Source organism: Rhinolophus ferrumequinum (genome assembly GCF_004115265.2).
Source record: "Rhinolophus ferrumequinum isolate MPI-CBG mRhiFer1 chromosome 3 unlocalized genomic scaffold, mRhiFer1_v1.p scaffold_36_arrow_ctg1_4, whole genome shotgun sequence".
NCBI classification, from domain to species: Eukaryota; Metazoa; Chordata; class Mammalia; order Chiroptera; family Rhinolophidae; genus Rhinolophus; species Rhinolophus ferrumequinum.
In genome coordinates this window covers 683,515-700,676 of record NW_022680354.1, presented here as the reverse complement: position 1 = coordinate 700,676, position 17,162 = coordinate 683,515, and the positions used below count along the sequence as shown (strand labels likewise).

At 53.4% G+C, this 17,162-nt stretch overlaps 1 protein-coding gene across 3 annotated transcripts in view; it reads left to right on the top strand.

Moving 5' to 3' along the window:
- Nucleotides 1–16,881, top strand: part of RPS6KA2 (ribosomal protein S6 kinase A2) — a 224,282-nt gene extending 207,401 nt beyond the window's left edge. For all 3 annotated transcript variants that reach the window (XM_033100429.1, XM_033100428.1, XM_033100427.1), the window contains exons 15-21: nucleotides 407–496; nucleotides 2,275–2,433; nucleotides 3,983–4,144; nucleotides 6,988–7,064; nucleotides 8,654–8,771; nucleotides 11,810–11,947; nucleotides 13,786–16,881. In XM_033100429.1, the coding sequence (XP_032956320.1) occupies nucleotides 407–496; nucleotides 2,275–2,433; nucleotides 3,983–4,144; nucleotides 6,988–7,064; nucleotides 8,654–8,771; nucleotides 11,810–11,947; nucleotides 13,786–13,911 (870 nt within the window). In that variant the 3' untranslated portion in view covers nucleotides 13,912–16,881. The remainder of the gene's footprint in view (nucleotides 1–406; nucleotides 497–2,274; nucleotides 2,434–3,982; nucleotides 4,145–6,987; nucleotides 7,065–8,653; nucleotides 8,772–11,809; nucleotides 11,948–13,785) is intronic.
- The last annotated feature ends 281 nt before the right edge of the window (nucleotides 16,882–17,162 follow it).

Here is a 17,162-nt window from a genome sequence, read left to right as displayed (position 1 = left end):
CAGCCCCGCGTCTCAGTGACCCGATCACGTTTTGCTGCTGGTGTGGAGCCAGAGACGCACCGCCGCGGGAGGCTCATTTTGGACAGAGCAGAGGGCAAAGGCCCCCTACCCAGAGCCTGTCGGGGTTGAAAAGCACCTTCCATTACGTGATGGGGCCTGCATGAGCTCCCCAAACCCAACCTTCTCCATCCAACCCTGTAGTATCTTAAAATTGATGTCCGAAGGGTCACGCCCTTCTGTGGTAAATGCCCGTCTTACGCTAGCTGGGAAAGGATGCCCGTCATGGATTTCTAGGCATCAGTTGTCTTGGTGGAGCGTGACCTGGGGGGAGGAGGAGGCAGGAAGGGTCCAGGCCGGCAGATGCCAGTCGGGAAACCTCATAGCCCGTGTCCTCTGCTTACCCCAGGTCATCGATAAGAGTAAACGAGACCCCTCGGAGGAGATTGAGATTCTCCTGAGGTACGGGCAGCACCCGAACATCATCACCCTCAAAGACGTAAGTGGCCTCCAGGCGGCGCTGCTGCTTCCGCTCTGTGTTCACCTGGCACCAAAAAGCCCGCTCTCTGCACGGCTGACGTTCATGGCCCCGGGCGCGTGCCGGGCGCGTGCCGGGCGCGTGCCGGGCGCGTGCCGGGCGCGTGCCGGGCGCGTGCCGGGCGCGTGCCGGAGCCCGCTTCTGCCGCAGGCACCACCCGACCGTTCGCTCACGTCCCCCCCACCCCCCCACCCCCGTTCTCCCAAACCACATAACGTAAAAGAGGAAAAGATAAGTGGTGTGAATTCTAATCCAGAAGCGTTCCTTTCCATCATCATCCCTAAAGATTCCTGAAGATGCAGAAATGGGGATTATGGAGTGGACGAGATGGAGAGCGTCAGGTTGGAGGCTGCAGCTCCGGTGGGGAGCTCCTCCCAGCTTCCCTGGTGGGCGATTAGTGGTCCTGGGAGAGGAGAGGCCAGGAACCGGCCCCATTGCGCCCCCGCCCCCCATGGGGAGGTGCCCCCCACAATCCACGAAGGCCTAGGGGCTGTGGTGTTTGAGGCCAGAGGGGAGAGTTTCCTTCCTCTCCACCTTCCCACCAGGGACCCGAAACCACAAATTATTGGGGCCACCTCGATTTCCCTTTGGGCCCCATAAATTCCTGGAGTAAGAGGACTTCCAAATGGCACTTCACATCTGAAGAAAACACAAAACAAGTACCTCATGTCCACAAAGTCTGGGTGTATTCCTAGTGGTCATACCCACCTCCGACCCCCTGGCCCTGTCACTTTGTATTTCTGTGTTAAGACCCACAAGCAGAAATCAACTAATTTGAAAAGTGTCCACGCGTTTCTAACCATGTATGTTACAAACGGCATCGTGCGCACACTCTCAGAAGGACGGTATTTGAGCTCATAAACTCAGAAACAAATGCAGCAAATTAACTTTACATCTTTTATGGACTCCAGAGTCTGGTAAATTATTTTAGTCATTTGTTATGAAAATCCATTGATTTATAAGCTAGAAAGAAACCGTGTTTAGGTGTTTTCCTGCACTTCCGTCCAGCTCTCTCAGCACCGGGTGTGTGAGCGTGACTGGTGCACACACCACGTGACCTCACAAGGGCCTGAGCGCTATTTGGGTTTTTGTTTTAAGTTCCAGAGATGAAAGGGAGCAGGATGAATGCGCCCCCTTTCTATTGCTCTCCTGAACTAACTGCTCCAGTTCGCTTAACGGCTCGGACTCTCCCGCCCCCGTCTGGCCCTGGGGTCCGGCTGCTCCACGTCTTGTCCGGGGCACCACAGCACAGAGGCGCCGGGGGCTCGTCAGACACGCAGGGTCACGCTGCACCCCGGACCTGCGGGGTCAGACCTGCGGGTCAACAAGGTTCCCCAAGGGGCTCTGCGCCCTGGCCTTTGAAAGGCGCTGTGCTCGGACTGCGGCTGCGCTGTGGCCGTGTCCGCATCTTCCCGGGGGCGAGGAGAGTGGTGGGGGGGCGGGACACTGCCGAGATTCCTTCCTTTCAGCTAAATGTCCTCGTGCAGCTGTGCCGCCTGGCCTCGCCCCCTCAGTGCGAGTTACTGTGGCCGGTTTTGCCCTAAGCGCCACGTCTGGGGTGACGGGACGGGCCTTCCCGCCCTTCCTACAGAAGTCCCGCTTTCACTCGGGGAGCACCGAGACCCCGGCCTTTGCGCACGCAGGGCTGCTGCCCCGTGGCGCTGTCCCCCGGTGCCGGGAGCAGCGCCGCGGTGACCGCCTGGTCGCTGAGGCCCGTGCGCTCGGGTCTCGCCTCCCAGGTCTACGACGACGGCAAGTCCGTGTACCTGGTGATGGAGCTAATGCGCGGCGGGGAGCTGCTGGACCGGATCCTGCGGCAGAGGTGCTTCTCGGAGCGGGAGGCCAGCGACGTGCTGTGCACCATCGCCCGGACCATGGACTACCTGCACTCCCAGGGGGTAAGACGCCCCCAGAGCAGCGCGGGGGAGGGGCGGCGAGCGTGGGGACCTGGAGGAGCTGCGTCCTCGGCTGTCCGCGCTTCCTCTGCATCACAGGCGTCCCTCTAGTGTCTAAAATCATTCGTGCCCTGAGTGTATCCAGGAGCTGAGGGAGGAAGTTAAATTTACCCGGATCCATTACAGCAAAAAGAGGCTCTGAGCTTAATAGAGAGAAATGGTGGAATTTTCATCGCTTGCCCTATTTAAACTTGAATTCCTTAACGAACTCGGGGGAATACTGGAGGAGAAAGTGACGATATAGCTGAGCTTCCCATGCCTTCCCCGTGGCCCAGCCACTGTTCTCAGCTCCTCGTTTATGCACGGCTAGACTCCGGATGACACCCAGGTCACAGGTGATGACACTAGAGCACGGATAAGTCAAACATCTTGCCCCAGGTCGCACACAAGTGAGTGACAGAGCCGTTCCACCCAGACACTGCTTCCCCACCCCAAGCTCTCAGCCCCCAGACGTGGCCTCATGGGGAGGCTGGTGCCACATCATCTCTCCTGCCCCATTTCAGTGCTTCCATGAAGCAGGCGAACTTCCTCGGCCAGCATGCGTGTGGTCAGAAGCTTTGAAAATGCAGTTATCGCTGCATTTATCCTGGAGGATATCCTTGCAGGGCCACACGATGGGCCCTTTTTGTGGGGTCCTTTTGTGGGCCCTTTTTGTGATTTGGGAATAGTAAGCATTCCCTGGTTTTCCTAGCACTCCCATTCCAGAAGCAGCCCCTGCACGCTGGCTTTTGCAGAGTAGCTTCTGTTTTAATGAGAGGAGGTCCTGGAACCGGAAGCACACTCGTCTTCCTGCCACCTGGGCCTCTGTACACTAAGCCAGCGGCCTGCGTGTGTCCCTTTAACGTCCCTCCTGTGTCCTCTCACTGGGCTTTACCAGGACAGTGGACACGCTTAGGATCCAAGCTGTGTGCAGTGGCACCTCTGGCCCTCGTGTCAGCCTCTGTCCCCTCAGGAGGAATCGCTGAGTGCCCCACGTAACCACTTTGCTTTGAGGTGTCACTGGCCCGGCCGTCACGACGGCTTTTGCAGATCCTCCCTCGGCTCAGGTGCAGCTTCAGGGTTTTTGTGTCAGATGCCCCACGGCACAGGTCCCTGCCTGCATCACTCCCTGGGTCACACACCTAAACGTGCTGGACCTTGGCAGACGTGAGGCAAATGATTATCTTTGGAAATGTTTGCATTCACATTACCTGAACTCACCACAACACCCCCTTTTATGCAATGACCCCAGTAAGCAAGTCCCTCACCTTAGGTAACTGCTTATTTATTTATTCATTCAAATAGTCATCCACCATCACAGGGGTCAGGGAGAGAGAGGGGAGGGAGGGCCCCTCCAAGTATAGCATCCAGGCTGAATTGCTTCCTGCTGCAGGACCTGCTCAGAATAAAGGACCTCAAAATAAGCTCTACCTTCTGCATGCATCCCCCCTTCTCTGTCCTGCTGCGTCCTAGGCCTCCAAGGCAGGCATCTTTCTCCTGCCTTTCCATCCAGGTCGTTCACCGGGACCTGAAGCCGAGTAACATCCTGTATGTGGATGAGTCTGGGAACCCTGAATCCATCCGGATCTGTGACTTTGGGTTTGCCAAGCAGCTGCGAGCCGAGAACGGGCTGCTGATGACGCCCTGCTACACAGCCAACTTTGTTGCCCCAGAGGTAAGAAGGGCTCAGAGCCGGTGGGAGACAGGCCTGCGTCTCCTGGTGTGTGGGGGCATCTGATTTAGCACAGCAGTAATGTCAGAGAATAGAAATGAATCTGAGGAGAATCGGCCCCAAGTCCTGCTCAAACACAGTTTTAATGTTTTATTTTCCTCTTTATAAAATGTTTGATGGTGACCATTAACCTAAAATAAAAGGCTTTCAAAGTAAGAGGCAACAAGCACTGATTTGAGATTAATCGGAATAACTGATTTGGGTTTCTCACTGACTCAGTGCTTCCCGATTCTGCGTCCTAGGCCTCCAAGGTCAGGATCTTCCTCCTGCCTTTCCAGAAGCCCAAATAATGTTCCGATGAGAAGACAAAGGCAAGGGGTATATATGAGAAGGGGAAGGGGACAGTGACATCCACAGAAGGAAGGCGCTGCTCTCCGTGCAGATAACATGACACAGTGACGCTGATTGTAAACAGTGTTTTAGTTTTCAGTGCTGTCGTCATCAGTCCGGTTGTCATACTATCTGCTTTCTTGTCACCCTCGCAAACAGTTCTTTGGGGCACAGTGTTGCTTAGGCCCAGGCCACAGGTCCCTTGGCCCTGTTTGAACACCCAGAGGACTGAGGTATCAGACATGCAGGGCGGTTCCTCTGGGAGGGCAGCTCCTGCTCCATTTTAAAGTGGCTCCATATATACATACATATACATATATATATGTTACACATAATGCTTTCATGTCAAATGTCATTATGCTGCAGCCCTTTTGGAGAACAGCTGCATATCTGGTAGGAGTTACAGTGAGAAGTGATGCCATCAGGCTCTTGTGCATCCAGAAAGGGAGCTGTGGGTCACCTGCGGTCAGAAACCGACCTGCAACCTCACCGGGAGAGACAGCAGGTTCACGCACCTACTGTGCGCCATATTCCCACTCCCGGCTGTCTTCCACGACAGAAGCATGTCAGCCTCTACCCAAGTTCGTGTCAGGGCTCCGTGGAGATTTGCAGATGAGCGCTCACGTCAATCCCACAGGCCCTTGCCCTCGTCTCAGAGGATCCGAGAGCCCGGCGGAGGCATCCTGTGCATCCCCGGGGACCATGCCCGTTAGGTTCTGAAGTCATGGATATGTTCATGAAGATAAATCCAGTTTCTTGCTTTTTAGAAAAGCCCCCAAACCTGAGATGCTGTGAAAGCAGGTGTGGAAGGTAGAGGCTGGTCCTGCTGGTGGATGAGGAGGAGGTCGGGGGTGGAAACAGACATTAGACTCCGTGTGGACCCTCCTGGTTGTTGATGGAACTGTATCAGAGACGCCCTAGCCTGAGTGCAGTGAGTTGTACGCAAGTCCCAGGAGGAAGGCATGCTGACACCTAGTGGTTGGCCTGTGAGCCGTGAGCTGTTAGCCCGGCCACCGGCCTGCAAGGAAGCTGTCAGTCAGTGGCCTGGTGGAGAAACACATGGATGCGCGCTGCAGCGGTGGGTTGGCTGGGGGCCATTGTTAGGTTACCCATATGTGATTCCAGCCTCTTACCTGTGGCCCCTTCAAACATAATCTGATAATAAGCCTCTATTATTGCTTCATTTGATCAGTATTAATATTGATAGTATTGATTTTAGCAATTATGGAATACCTTAAATTGGTATATTGCTTTGCCATGTACAAAACACTTTGACCATTTTTTTCTAACATTTATCCTCTTACATCGTATGACGTGGACAGGATAGATACTATCAGCCACATTTCACAGACGCAAACAAACCCAAACAGACTGCAAATGTTGACGTGACTTTTGAAGACCTCTCAGCCAGTGAGCGCTGAGGCAAAGGTGGAGCGGTGCGTGCTCGCTTTGTTCACGCGTACTGGCTGACCCCTTCCCCGGCTGCAGACGCAAAGCCACACAGATGGGACAGGGACCTTGAAAAGCTCCCCTGAACCCACACTTAACGCTGCACCCGACAGTAATCCCTGAGCTAGCTGCTTCCTTATTGTGACCCAGCTACCGCGTATCAGGGGATAGCCCTCTGTGGGAGCATGTAACCCAGGGACACGCGAAAACCCTGCCTTAATGAGTCCTCAGAAAGTTAAGCATGGAATGACCGTGTGACCCAAACAAAGAGCTGACAGCAGAGACACGAACCGATAACCATCCACCAGGCTCACAGCAGCGTTAGTCAGAGCAGCCAGAGGTGGCAGTGGCTGAATGGTGGACCAAACGTGGTCCCTCCACCCCGTGGAACATTAGCCAGCCCTTCAAAAGGAAGGGAGTCCTGCTTCATGCTATGGCATGGATGAACCTTGGGACATCGTGTGAAGTGAGATAAGCGAGACACAAAAGGATGAATGCTGTGTGATTCCTCCCATATGAGGTTCCTGGAGTCGTCACATTCCCAGAGACAGCAAGTAGACAGTGGTGCCAGGGGCTGGGGGTGGGGGAGGGGAGTCAGCATTTTGTGGGGAAAGAGGTTCAGTTTGGGAAGATGAAGAATTCTGGAGATGATGGTGGAGACGACTGCATAACAGTGTGAGTGTCCTTGACACTGAGTATACACTTAAAAATGGTTAAGGTGGTAAATTTTATGATGGGTATATTTTACCATAATAAGACTATTTCTTCTGCCTTAAAATTAAAAGCTTCCTTCTCAGTCTGTCTGTCCGGTATCCGGCAAGAGCGATGGTTGCCTGTGTTTGCTGGTCTTTGGGGAGCCCTATTCAGTGCATTAGAGTCAGCTCAACCTTCATAAATGACATCCCCTGTGTCCACCTGCCAGGATCATGGTGCCATCGGAACAGCATGCTGTGAACTCGCATTTTCTTCGCTGTATGCTTATCTGTCGTCTGCGTGTCCCCATCCAGGTCCTGAAACGGCAAGGCTATGACGCAGCGTGTGACATCTGGAGTCTGGGGATCCTGTTATACACCATGCTGGCCGGGTAATGTGAACCTCAGACTGGTGCCAGCACCCGAGGGCATTGTCCCCCATGAGGCTAGGGGGGCTACTTTGTGATTCTTCTGTAGGTGTCCACGGTTGTCCCTGCAGGGGCCAACGCTGGGCCTTCCCCAGGCACAGGTGTGGGCAAGCCTTCCCCAGCCCCTTTCAGGAGAACTGAAGAACAAAGACAGGGGTTTTTGCCTGCATTTTTGTTAAAAGCTATCTCCAGAACTGTTAAAAAGAAGAGTTTTTTCTTCGCCCTTGTGCGAGGGGCTACAGAACTCAGGTCGTCCACAAAAACCCAGGCCTCGGCCACGGGTCCATGTTCTGGCCACTGCTCCACGCCCTCCCTGAAAGGGTCCACACATCCGCCCCTTAAACCATCCTCCTGAGCCAAGAAGTGGCCGTAGGTTCACGGTGACACAGCACCCTGAGAAAGGCAGCCAGCAGTGGCGCTGGCCACCAACTTCTGTGCCTGTTAGACGGGCATGAACGGTGTACTGGACTGTACCCAGACAGGACACCGGGTGTTACAGAAGGGTCGTGCCTGCCACCTGAGCCCTGCCCTCGCCAGCTCTGCTCCCGGGCTGAACCCCTGACGTCCGCTGACCCCACTCCCCACGCTTTCAGTGAGGAGAGGACACTGCATGCGAGTCAAGGCTCCTTCCAGCCTCCAAGGCCTAGAATTCCAAGAACTCCACTGGCTCCCTACATTGTTAGGTCTATTAAATACTTGAGTGGAGGGGAGAAAAGGGATGGGGTCCCTAGACCATCCAGGCCTGGTTGGCACAGTGCCGTCACAGAATGGGTGAGAATGGCCTGCTCTGTCTGTGGCCTGATGCGCTATTTCATAATAAATGTCATTAGTGTCCACTATGGAAGGAGAACAACCTGTGACGCTTCCTGAGGCCACATTGCTGTTACTTTGTGATTCTTCTGATACTCGCTTTGCCTGTATGTTAAACTAGGGCCACCAACTTTGCCACTAAAGGGAGTGTCGCTAGAGTCACATATAATTCCCTTTGTAGGAAAGTATATACTGACATACCCTGGTTTATGCTAAGGGGTGACAGTGCCCACGTTTACGGTGGGGCAAGTGCGTATGCGCTTGATATGCATGTGGGCATGTCACTGCTGAGATCCTGTGAGTGCATCATTCACTTACCCGTTCACAGGTCCTCTTGCAATTGAAGCTCAAAAGAATAATTTGTCAAAGAACCCAGAGTTGGTCCTAGATCGACCGGAGGTTTCTCAGACTTCAAATGTCAGGTCCTCATCCATTATATCATGTGACCACCTTGTAAACTGAGTCACAGGCAGACCACTGTGACAGTCACCAGGGAAGCCAGAAATGGTCCAGAAGGGTCATCCGGGCCCCACAGAGCTTTTTGTCCTATCGACCGTTCGCAAGGTAAGACAAGTGGATTAAGCTTTAAGAAATAAATTGTGATTTACAGGAATCCTGGATTTGGAGCACAAGGGGGAAGAAAAAGCTATTCTTTTTAACAACAAAGAGGCAGTATTCAGTGTGAGCTGTGGTTTCGATGGTAAAATGGAAGCTCTCATGCCCATAACCCTCTCATTACACAGATTCACCCCTTTTGCAAATGGACCGGATGACACTCCCGAGGAGATTCTGGCGCGGATTGGCAGCGGGAAGTACGCCCTTTCCGGGGGAAACTGGGATTCCATCTCTGATGCGGCAAAGGTGAGCTCATAGCCCAGGAGTCTCTGTGAGGTGTGGAGATTCTGTGCTGAACGTCTCTCTGTGACGAAGCGAGAGGACAGCTTTCATGTAAACAATATAGCTATTTTATCCTCATAGATTTTTCAAAAGCTGCTCAGCTAAAAAATAAAAATTGCGGGCAAAAATATTTTATGGCACTTTTTACATTTTGTACAGTCTTGGTGTATTAGGGTTCTGCAGAGAGTCAGAACCAGCAGGATGTGTAGAGAGAGACACAGAGACGCATTTCTTTTAGAGAAGTTGCTCACATGACTCTGCAGGCTGGTGAGCCCAACATCCACAAGGCAGAGCGGCAGGCTGGAGACTCGGGAGCGCGCGTCGCAGCTCCAGTCCAAAGGCGATCTGCTGACAGAACTCCATTTTCCTCGGGGAACTCAGTCTTTTTTCTCTTAAGACCTTCAACAGATTGGACAAGGCCCCCCCACGTTATGCAGGGTATTCTGCTTTACTCAGAGCCAAAAGGCGTAAGTGTTCATCTCATCTATGAAATACCTCGCAGAAACATCTAGACTGGTGTTTGACCAAATGCTGGGTACTGCGGCCTAACCAAGTTGACCTAAAATTAATCATCAGACTCGTAGCGATGTTGCAGAATGGCTGTCCAAGGTGTTCACAGACTGATCAAGCAGAGAGCTCTGCAGCAGAGCTGTATTTCCCTTATTTTTTCTTTTTTAACTTTTTTATTTTATTTTAAGTGTGTGTTTCCAGGACCCATCAGCTCCAAATCGAGTAGTTGTCTCAATCTAGTTGTGGAGGGCACAGCTCACAGTGGCCCATGTGGGGATCGAACTGGCAACCTTGTTGTTAAGAGCACTGTGCTCTAACCAACTGAGCCAACTGGCCACCCCTATATCCTTATTTTAAAATACTTTGCATCTGGGCTTCTCCGCAGCTGCAGTGTTTTGTGACCAGAACTGTTTCTTCTGTCCATCAGACTTGGTCTTTTTTAGTTGGCGTCATCAAACTTCTCTCTAATCAAATAGTAAATTAGAATCCAACCACTAGTAAGAAGCAGCATCAAGTTTATTTCCTGTGTTACTATAAGTGACTGGAAGAAGGGTAGACGATTCCAACTCTACCATCACCAGCACTGTGTGACTTCATACAGTGATGGTGGAGGAGATGGCAGAGGTGATAGAGGAGGTGATGGTGGAGACAGCAGAGGTGATGGTGGAGGAGGTGATAGAGAAGGTGCTGCAGACGGTAGAGATGATGGTGGAGGTGATGGCAGAGGGAATGATGGAGGTGATGGTGGAGACAGCAGAGGTGATGGTGGAGGCGGTGATAGAGAAGGTGCTGCAGATGGTAGAGATGATGGTGGAGGTGATGGCAGAGGGAATGATGGAGGTGATGGTGAAGAAGATGGTGGAGGAGATGTGGAGGTGATGTGGAGGTGACGGTGAGGTCATGGAGGAGGTGATGGCAGAGGGGATGATGGTAGCTGGTCTTTAGTGAGCACTTTCCATGTGTCGGACTCTGACGTTTCCAGTGCTTCCTTCCATCCACTCTGTCTCAGAACTAGGAAGTCTCTTAGTTCTGGTTCCCACAGCAGAGCCACAGACCAGCACCTGGGTGCTGGTGGTTTCTCTGGGATGGGATCTCCAAAGCAGGAGTGGGGGCAGGGAGAAGGTGTCAGGAAAAGCGTGAAGTCACGTACGGGATGCATTACCAAGATCACAGCCGTGGGCCGAGGGCTTTGCTGCCTCTAGGGCCTTGCACAGTTCTTCCTGCCCGGTCCTCACCATATCCTCTCCTCCCTCAGTTCCTGGCGCCTTTCCCCATCTCTGAGCTCACCACACAGCAAAATATCCAGTCCTGCAGAAATAGGCAAAGTCCACAGGGGCGTCTGTTTTTACTTTGTCTGCGTCCTGCATGTATAAAAACATATTGCTTTCCTATGACATCTTGAGCAAGTCAGTAGCGGTCTTTCTGCTTCCACTTTTACACGTGGCCACAGGCACAACAATGCTTCCAGGAGATATTTGTTTCAAGAAGTTACCAAGATTCTCGGTAGCACATACTAAAAGCAGCGGATTTCTCTATGGAGAAAGGGTATTGTTATCGTGCATGGTATTTCTTTGTGGTCGTTTATGACCAGAAATTCTGCTGCGTAATTCAGCTTCACAGGATGTGTTCATTTCGTTTTGAAGTCTGGTGGGAACTCTAAGGGAAGGAGAGCAACTAGTGGGAAAGTGTGGATTCTCGTCATAGGTCTTTCTTGGGCACTAAGTTAATCACCACAGACGTCAACACCTTCACCTCCACAGCAGGGAAGATCACTGCCCTCCCCCAGGACAATCTGATGGCTCAGGACGACAGCTGCAGCAGCCTGTGAAGACATTCGCAGAAACGCTGTGCAAATGCAAACCACAGTTGTGGCTGTACATGTGTGTACACGTATGTACACATGTGTGCTTGTATTGCATCGTGTAAATGTAACGTGGAGCTCTGTGTTTAACCAGATTTAGGAGTTTTTATTGCCACTTTGCAATCAAATAAGAAAACCATGCCACCTGGATGGGAGCTTGCTGGACATATGTGATGGCTGCAGATTGTCTCTTCCATGGTTGATGGTTATTTGTAGCAAATATTTGTGGGTAATCTGATAAAAATGGAACTATGTACATTGTTATGAATTGGTTTATATCTGTGGGTTATTAATTATTTCAGCTTCTCCCTTTGGAAGATGTCATCTGTACTAAAATGGGATTTCAGTGCCTTACCTGCAGCATGTAACGTCTCCATGTTGGATTTCTCTGTAGACAAAAAGTCTTTAACACAGTATAAACCGGGCTGAACCACTAAAGTTGGTGCTGGTTAAAACTTAGAAATCATCCACATACTTGTGAACCTGAACATAAAGATTTGACCCTAAAATGCAAAGAGTCACTGAGAACAGTGGTCGGGTTTTGCCAAGAGAGGGAGAAAGGACTTTTGCCGGGAAGGCTCTGAGGACAGTGCTCACGGTGCCCCTCGTCTCCCCCGACCTCCCCCGACAGGACGTGGTGTCCAAGATGCTCCACGTGGACCCCCACCAGCGCCTGACGGCGGTGCAGGTCCTCAAACACCCGTGGATTGTGAACAGGGAGTACCTGTCCCAGCAGCAGCTCAGCCGACAGGACGTCCACCTCGTGAAGGTACCCACAGGAGGCATGACAGCAAAGTGGGGGGGTGGGGAACGCCGAAAAGCTGGTCTGATACCTTACGATCAAACCTGAGGAATCAGTGTGCAGAGAGGGAGCCGGCAGACCCAAACAGGGATCCCGACTCTGTATTTTACACCTTTCCGCACATACATGAGTTACAGCTTCTGTTAACATTGCTGACAGCTTCAGTGTGCACGTGTGTGTGTGTGTGTGTGTGTGTGAGAGAGAGAGAGAGAGAGAGACTGAGTCTCGGGGCTGTGACAATTCCAGGTCCCCAAATCCTCAATTCCAGACCAAAGGTCTGCAGACTTCTCCATAACAGCCCAGACAGTAAATATTTGGTTTTTTGAGCCCGATGTCTCTCTCTCTCTCAACAACTCAGCTCTGCCGATATAGCACAGAAACACCCCACGCAGCACGTCTGCAGATGGTGTGACTCTGTTTCAGTAAAACTTTATTTGCAAAGCAGGTGGCCTGGGCCACTGCTTTCTCCCTTAATTGCCTAATAGATTTCCCTGGGCACGTGCATCAAGGAATCCGGCTTCGCCTCTTAAATGAGCGTGTCCTGAGACCTCGGGGCCATGAAAGAAGCACAAGGCTACAGGCCGAGCAGAGCTCAGGGTGTGGCTGGCCTGTCTGAGCTCATGCCGGACCTCAGCAGACATGTGTCACTCCCAGGGACCAAGAGGTTTCCACCGACAGTGGAGCCACTCGTTTCATTCATGTATTACAGCAGATGTTTGCCACCCGACAGCCTTCTAGTACAGCTGTTACTTCTGAGTCACTGCACACACGTGTCCCTGAACCTACCTAGCAAGGCAGTGAGTGGCTTCTGGTCACCTCCGTCATGACACACCAGCACCCTCTTGTACAGTCCAGACGGACGGATGGCCACCCTGAGGACGGGGGGTCTGCACTGCCACGAGCCAGTTCTGCCTCACCTGCCAGGGGCGGCCTCTGGCTGCTGTGCGTGGGAAAGGGCTGAGGCCACACACTGCCAGGTCTCAGGGGCAGCCCATGGGGGCTGACACCAAGCCTGTGAGGTCAGCTGTGGAGGTCATACAGCATACCGGCTCACTAGGCTGCTTATCTATGCATTTTGTCCCTCTTGGACGGCCTTGCCAGAGACGTGATGTTCGCCTCTCGGCTCATGATTCTAACACTTTCCCGTGGCCTCTTCATCTCAGTAGGATGTGTGAGACCCAGAGCCCCCAGTACAACACCCAGACATGACATAAAGCCCACCAAGGCTGTCACTTTACAAGTGACCTATCCCAGAGCAGCATTCCTCTCGCGGGTGGCCCTGCCTTTGGGGACTGGCCCAGCCTGCAGGACGTGCATCTGATGATGGATGGAGTTACTCAGTTAAGAGCGGTCCCGTATAGACCATGCAGAGGATTCCAAGCTGCTCCAGGAGAAACCCAGTTACCCGCGTTAGTCCAGACTCCTCCAAATAGGCAAAGTGGAGGTGGCCAGGGCCCCGTGGGGTGTGAGTGTGCACCTACAGACACAGCAGGCCAGAGCAGACCCGGTCCCCTTGCGAGAAGTGAGGGTCATTGACCTCAGCCTGGGGCCCCGGGTGAGTCAGAAATATTTACCCCACATCACAAGCAAAGCTCAAGGCTGGTGTGGGATGGTGGATGGACGGACGCGGTGAGAAGAACAAATCGCTGTTATTTACGAGGGACCCAGTGTGTGCCAGGCCTGGCCCTGGGCTCACTGCTCAGCACCCCAGTGTCCTGCAGTGGCCCAGAGCGGCCCATGGCTGCAGGCTCCCACTCAGGAGCTGGTGACACTGCGGTCACCTGGCCCTTTCCTTTGTTTTGCAGGGCGCAATGGCTGCCACCTACTTTGCTCTAAACAGAACCCCTCAGGCCCCACGGCTGGAGCCGGTGCTGTCGTCCAGCCTGGCCCAGCGCAGAGGCATGAAAAGACTCACGTCCACGAGGTTGTAGCAGCGGCAGGACCTGCAGCATCGTCGGCTCGCGGGCGCTGGCCTGGGATGCGGTCACGGGCGCTGCTGGAGTGAGCACAGCACCTTCGCTTGCTCTGCGTTTCCTTGTTCAGCCCGGAGAGGATGGACGGTGACCTCCCAGCGCCTCGCTCTGCTGACCTGCCATCTCCTTCCCCAGCAAAACCAGACGGACCCCCATCACCGCCGGCACCCACGCTGAATGCCTGTGGGGTCCCTTCTGACTGTGGGCCTCTGACCCATGGCTCCTGCTTTGCGGAGACATTTTTTCCAACCGTAAAGCCAGTCTCCTGGTGAGATTTCCGACACGTGCACCCTAGTCGTTATGTAAGGGAATGTCTCGAGCAGTGTATGGCCGTGCCTCCCTGGGAGGAGCTGGCTGGTGGTCCTGGAGTTCCTGGCAGGCTGAAGGACGGGGGACACATGGCACTAAGAGCAGATGCCTGGCCCCCTCAGGTGACCCAAAGAGCCCTGTCTTGTTGGCCCTGCGTTTCTGACTGAAGTGTTGGGTGTTGTGTCCTGTCGCAGATCTGAGCGGGAGGAGCCCCCCAGAACCGGCCAGCGGTGTCTGCCTTGGTACCACATTTCACAAGAGTCGCCCGTCCCCCTCATCCCAGGGCCCAGGCCCCTGCCCCCCGCTCTAGATCGCAGAGGCCACTGGAGCTTCCAGGACCCTGGCTCCTCTGGCCGAGGGCCCAGTCCGCCTGTTTCCCCACTGCTGTGGGTTTGCTCTGCTTTCCTGGTCCCAGAAAAGCTATGCTCATCGGAACCCTGAGCTCTGCTGCCGCCCATCAATCTTCTGTCAGCCCCACTGGTGACAGGATGGGCACGTGAGGCCTCTGCCCGCCCTGGGGGCCGGGGAGCCGGAAGCTGCGTGAGCAGAGTAGTGATGCACTTTGTGGAAGCTGTGCTGTGTCCTTTGTGTTTCTGTTGCACAGTCTGTCCTCACCTGGCCTCTCAGTGATGGTCAGTGTCCCCGTGGGCTGTGTGTGCACACAGATGTGGTGTGGTGCAGAGCGAGCTGGCGTGCGTTCCTTTGGTAAAGAAAACCAGACAGGCTCAGCGCCACTGCCCAGACCTGGAGGAGAGGTGCGTGTGTCCTGTCTCCTCCCAGCCGGTCCCAAGCCAGGGAGCCACCTGCCAGGCTGACAGGAGACTCGAGCCCGCCCTCCGTCTGTCCGGTTGTCCCTCTGCGCTGAGGCTGGACTGCGGGAGCGCCTGTTGGTCACAGCCAGGTTTTCACTAAGGAGACGCTATTTCATTGTTTCTTTTGTCCCTGCATCTCAACTCACTCTGGTACCCAACACACACACACACACACACACACACACACTGCGTTCTGAAAAATTACTACTTAGCTTGGTCTCCTATTTTCAGACCTTGAAATATAAACTATTTCAGAAGCTTTAATTATTCCATGAGGTGTTTTTTTTCTCTCAGAGAACCACAAGAAATAAAAGGTGGGGGGCAAGTTCATGCACGTGTTTCACACACGTTAGGCATGGCTCATGTTTTCTCAACAGAAAATGCTTTCTCCACGCTACCGTGCCCTCCACATACAATAGCTTCATCTTAGATCTGCGTTATGTCACTTATTGTTAGAAACTTAGGAGAAACTGGAGAGTCTTTAGACATCGACCCAAGTCATTCCCTCTTGTGTTGGCTGCAGGGGCAACTGCTCAGCCCCTGGGCCTGGCCTGTCTGCTGGGTGGTTTGTTTGCTTAAGGTCCGCAGTTCTGATGGAGGGAAGGGAAGCTGAGGACTGAGGGGCGTGGCTCTCAGGACTGAGGGGCGTGGCCGGGAGCGGCAGGTGTGGAGGCTACACTCCTGCGGGATCCCCAGGCTCCTGTGGCCCTCACTGCCCTTAGCGGGGAGGGGGCGTGCGTCCCCAGAGCTACCGCGCCAGCTGCTCTGCTGAACCAGCGCTACCTGAACGTCTGTCCAGTTCCACCGCTTTCTCTCCTGTACCCACATCAGCCCCTTCAGCAGAAAGTCACCTAGAGCAGTGATGATACCATGTCGCAAAGTGAACGTCCAAACGCCAATGGCTGTGCCGTCGGCGTGTGAACGAAGGTGTCCTGGCTATTCTCACGGCGCCTGTACAGGCACCTCTCTTAGTGAAAGGCTGGGTAGGATCGCACACGTGACAGTTAAATAGCTGCCCTGCTCACACATCTCACCACATCCCCTGGATCAGGAAACCACAGCATTTGTCGCCAGAAAACCAAGGCCCACACCTCAGGCCTCCTAGCCCACCGCCAAGGCCCCTTCACGGCACCCACAGGTGTGGTGTCACCCCACCCTGGCGGCCCCCCTGTTTAGGAGAAACACCTGAGTGGCCCCACCAGTGTGGGAGCTTTCATAGGCGCCACCCCCAGACTGGGCAAGAGTGAGCCGTCCATCACTTCTGTCCTCGGGTCAGATTGTCTGGTTTTAAACTAGCGTTGTGTGTGTTGATGTTTGGAACTGCATTGGCTTTCTCGGTGACAGTAGTGCTCGGTGTCCGCCAGTATTGCTCGTTACATGGTGTTATTCCTGACGCGGCCTCTCGGACTGCCTCGTGCTTACTGGGTCCCTCAAGCACGTGATAATTTGATTTGCACTCTGTTCATTTCCCACGGGGTCTGGTTGCCCTTCACCTCTCCGAGAGGCGTGAATTCTCTAGAATAGAAAATGCCTCTGTGTGGTGAGGAAAAGGTAGTGGTGACTCCAGGGTGGCCTTGCAGAGCTCAGGAAACCACTTGGGAAAGGACGAGAACTGTCCAGACGCTGTGGTCGCTGGCATGGAGCACGCTTTCTACCCAGACCCCCGACTCAGCACTTTGTTTACAAGCCGCGTTGATGTTTACAGGCCATTCTTTTGTTCATGCTTTCTGTTTTATGTGGAGATGGGCGGCCACTGTACAGATATTTATTACGCTTTCCAGACTTTCTGAATAGATTTTTTAAATAAACATGGGTTTTATGAAGTGTAGTATTTTTCTAGTATAACAGTAACCTTTACACTTTCTACACAGTCACCAATAGTAGTCTGCCGATAGCTCCTTACTCCCCCGTCTTGGGGCAGCTGCCAGCCTCTGCTGCTACGAGATGGCATCTCCCTGGGGGAGGCGGGCAGTATTGCCATGCACTCCACAGGGAGCACCGTGTGTGTGTGTGTGTGTGTGTACATGCTCGTATGTGTGTGCATGTGTGCACGTGAGTGTGTCGTGAGCATGTACTTTCATGTGACGT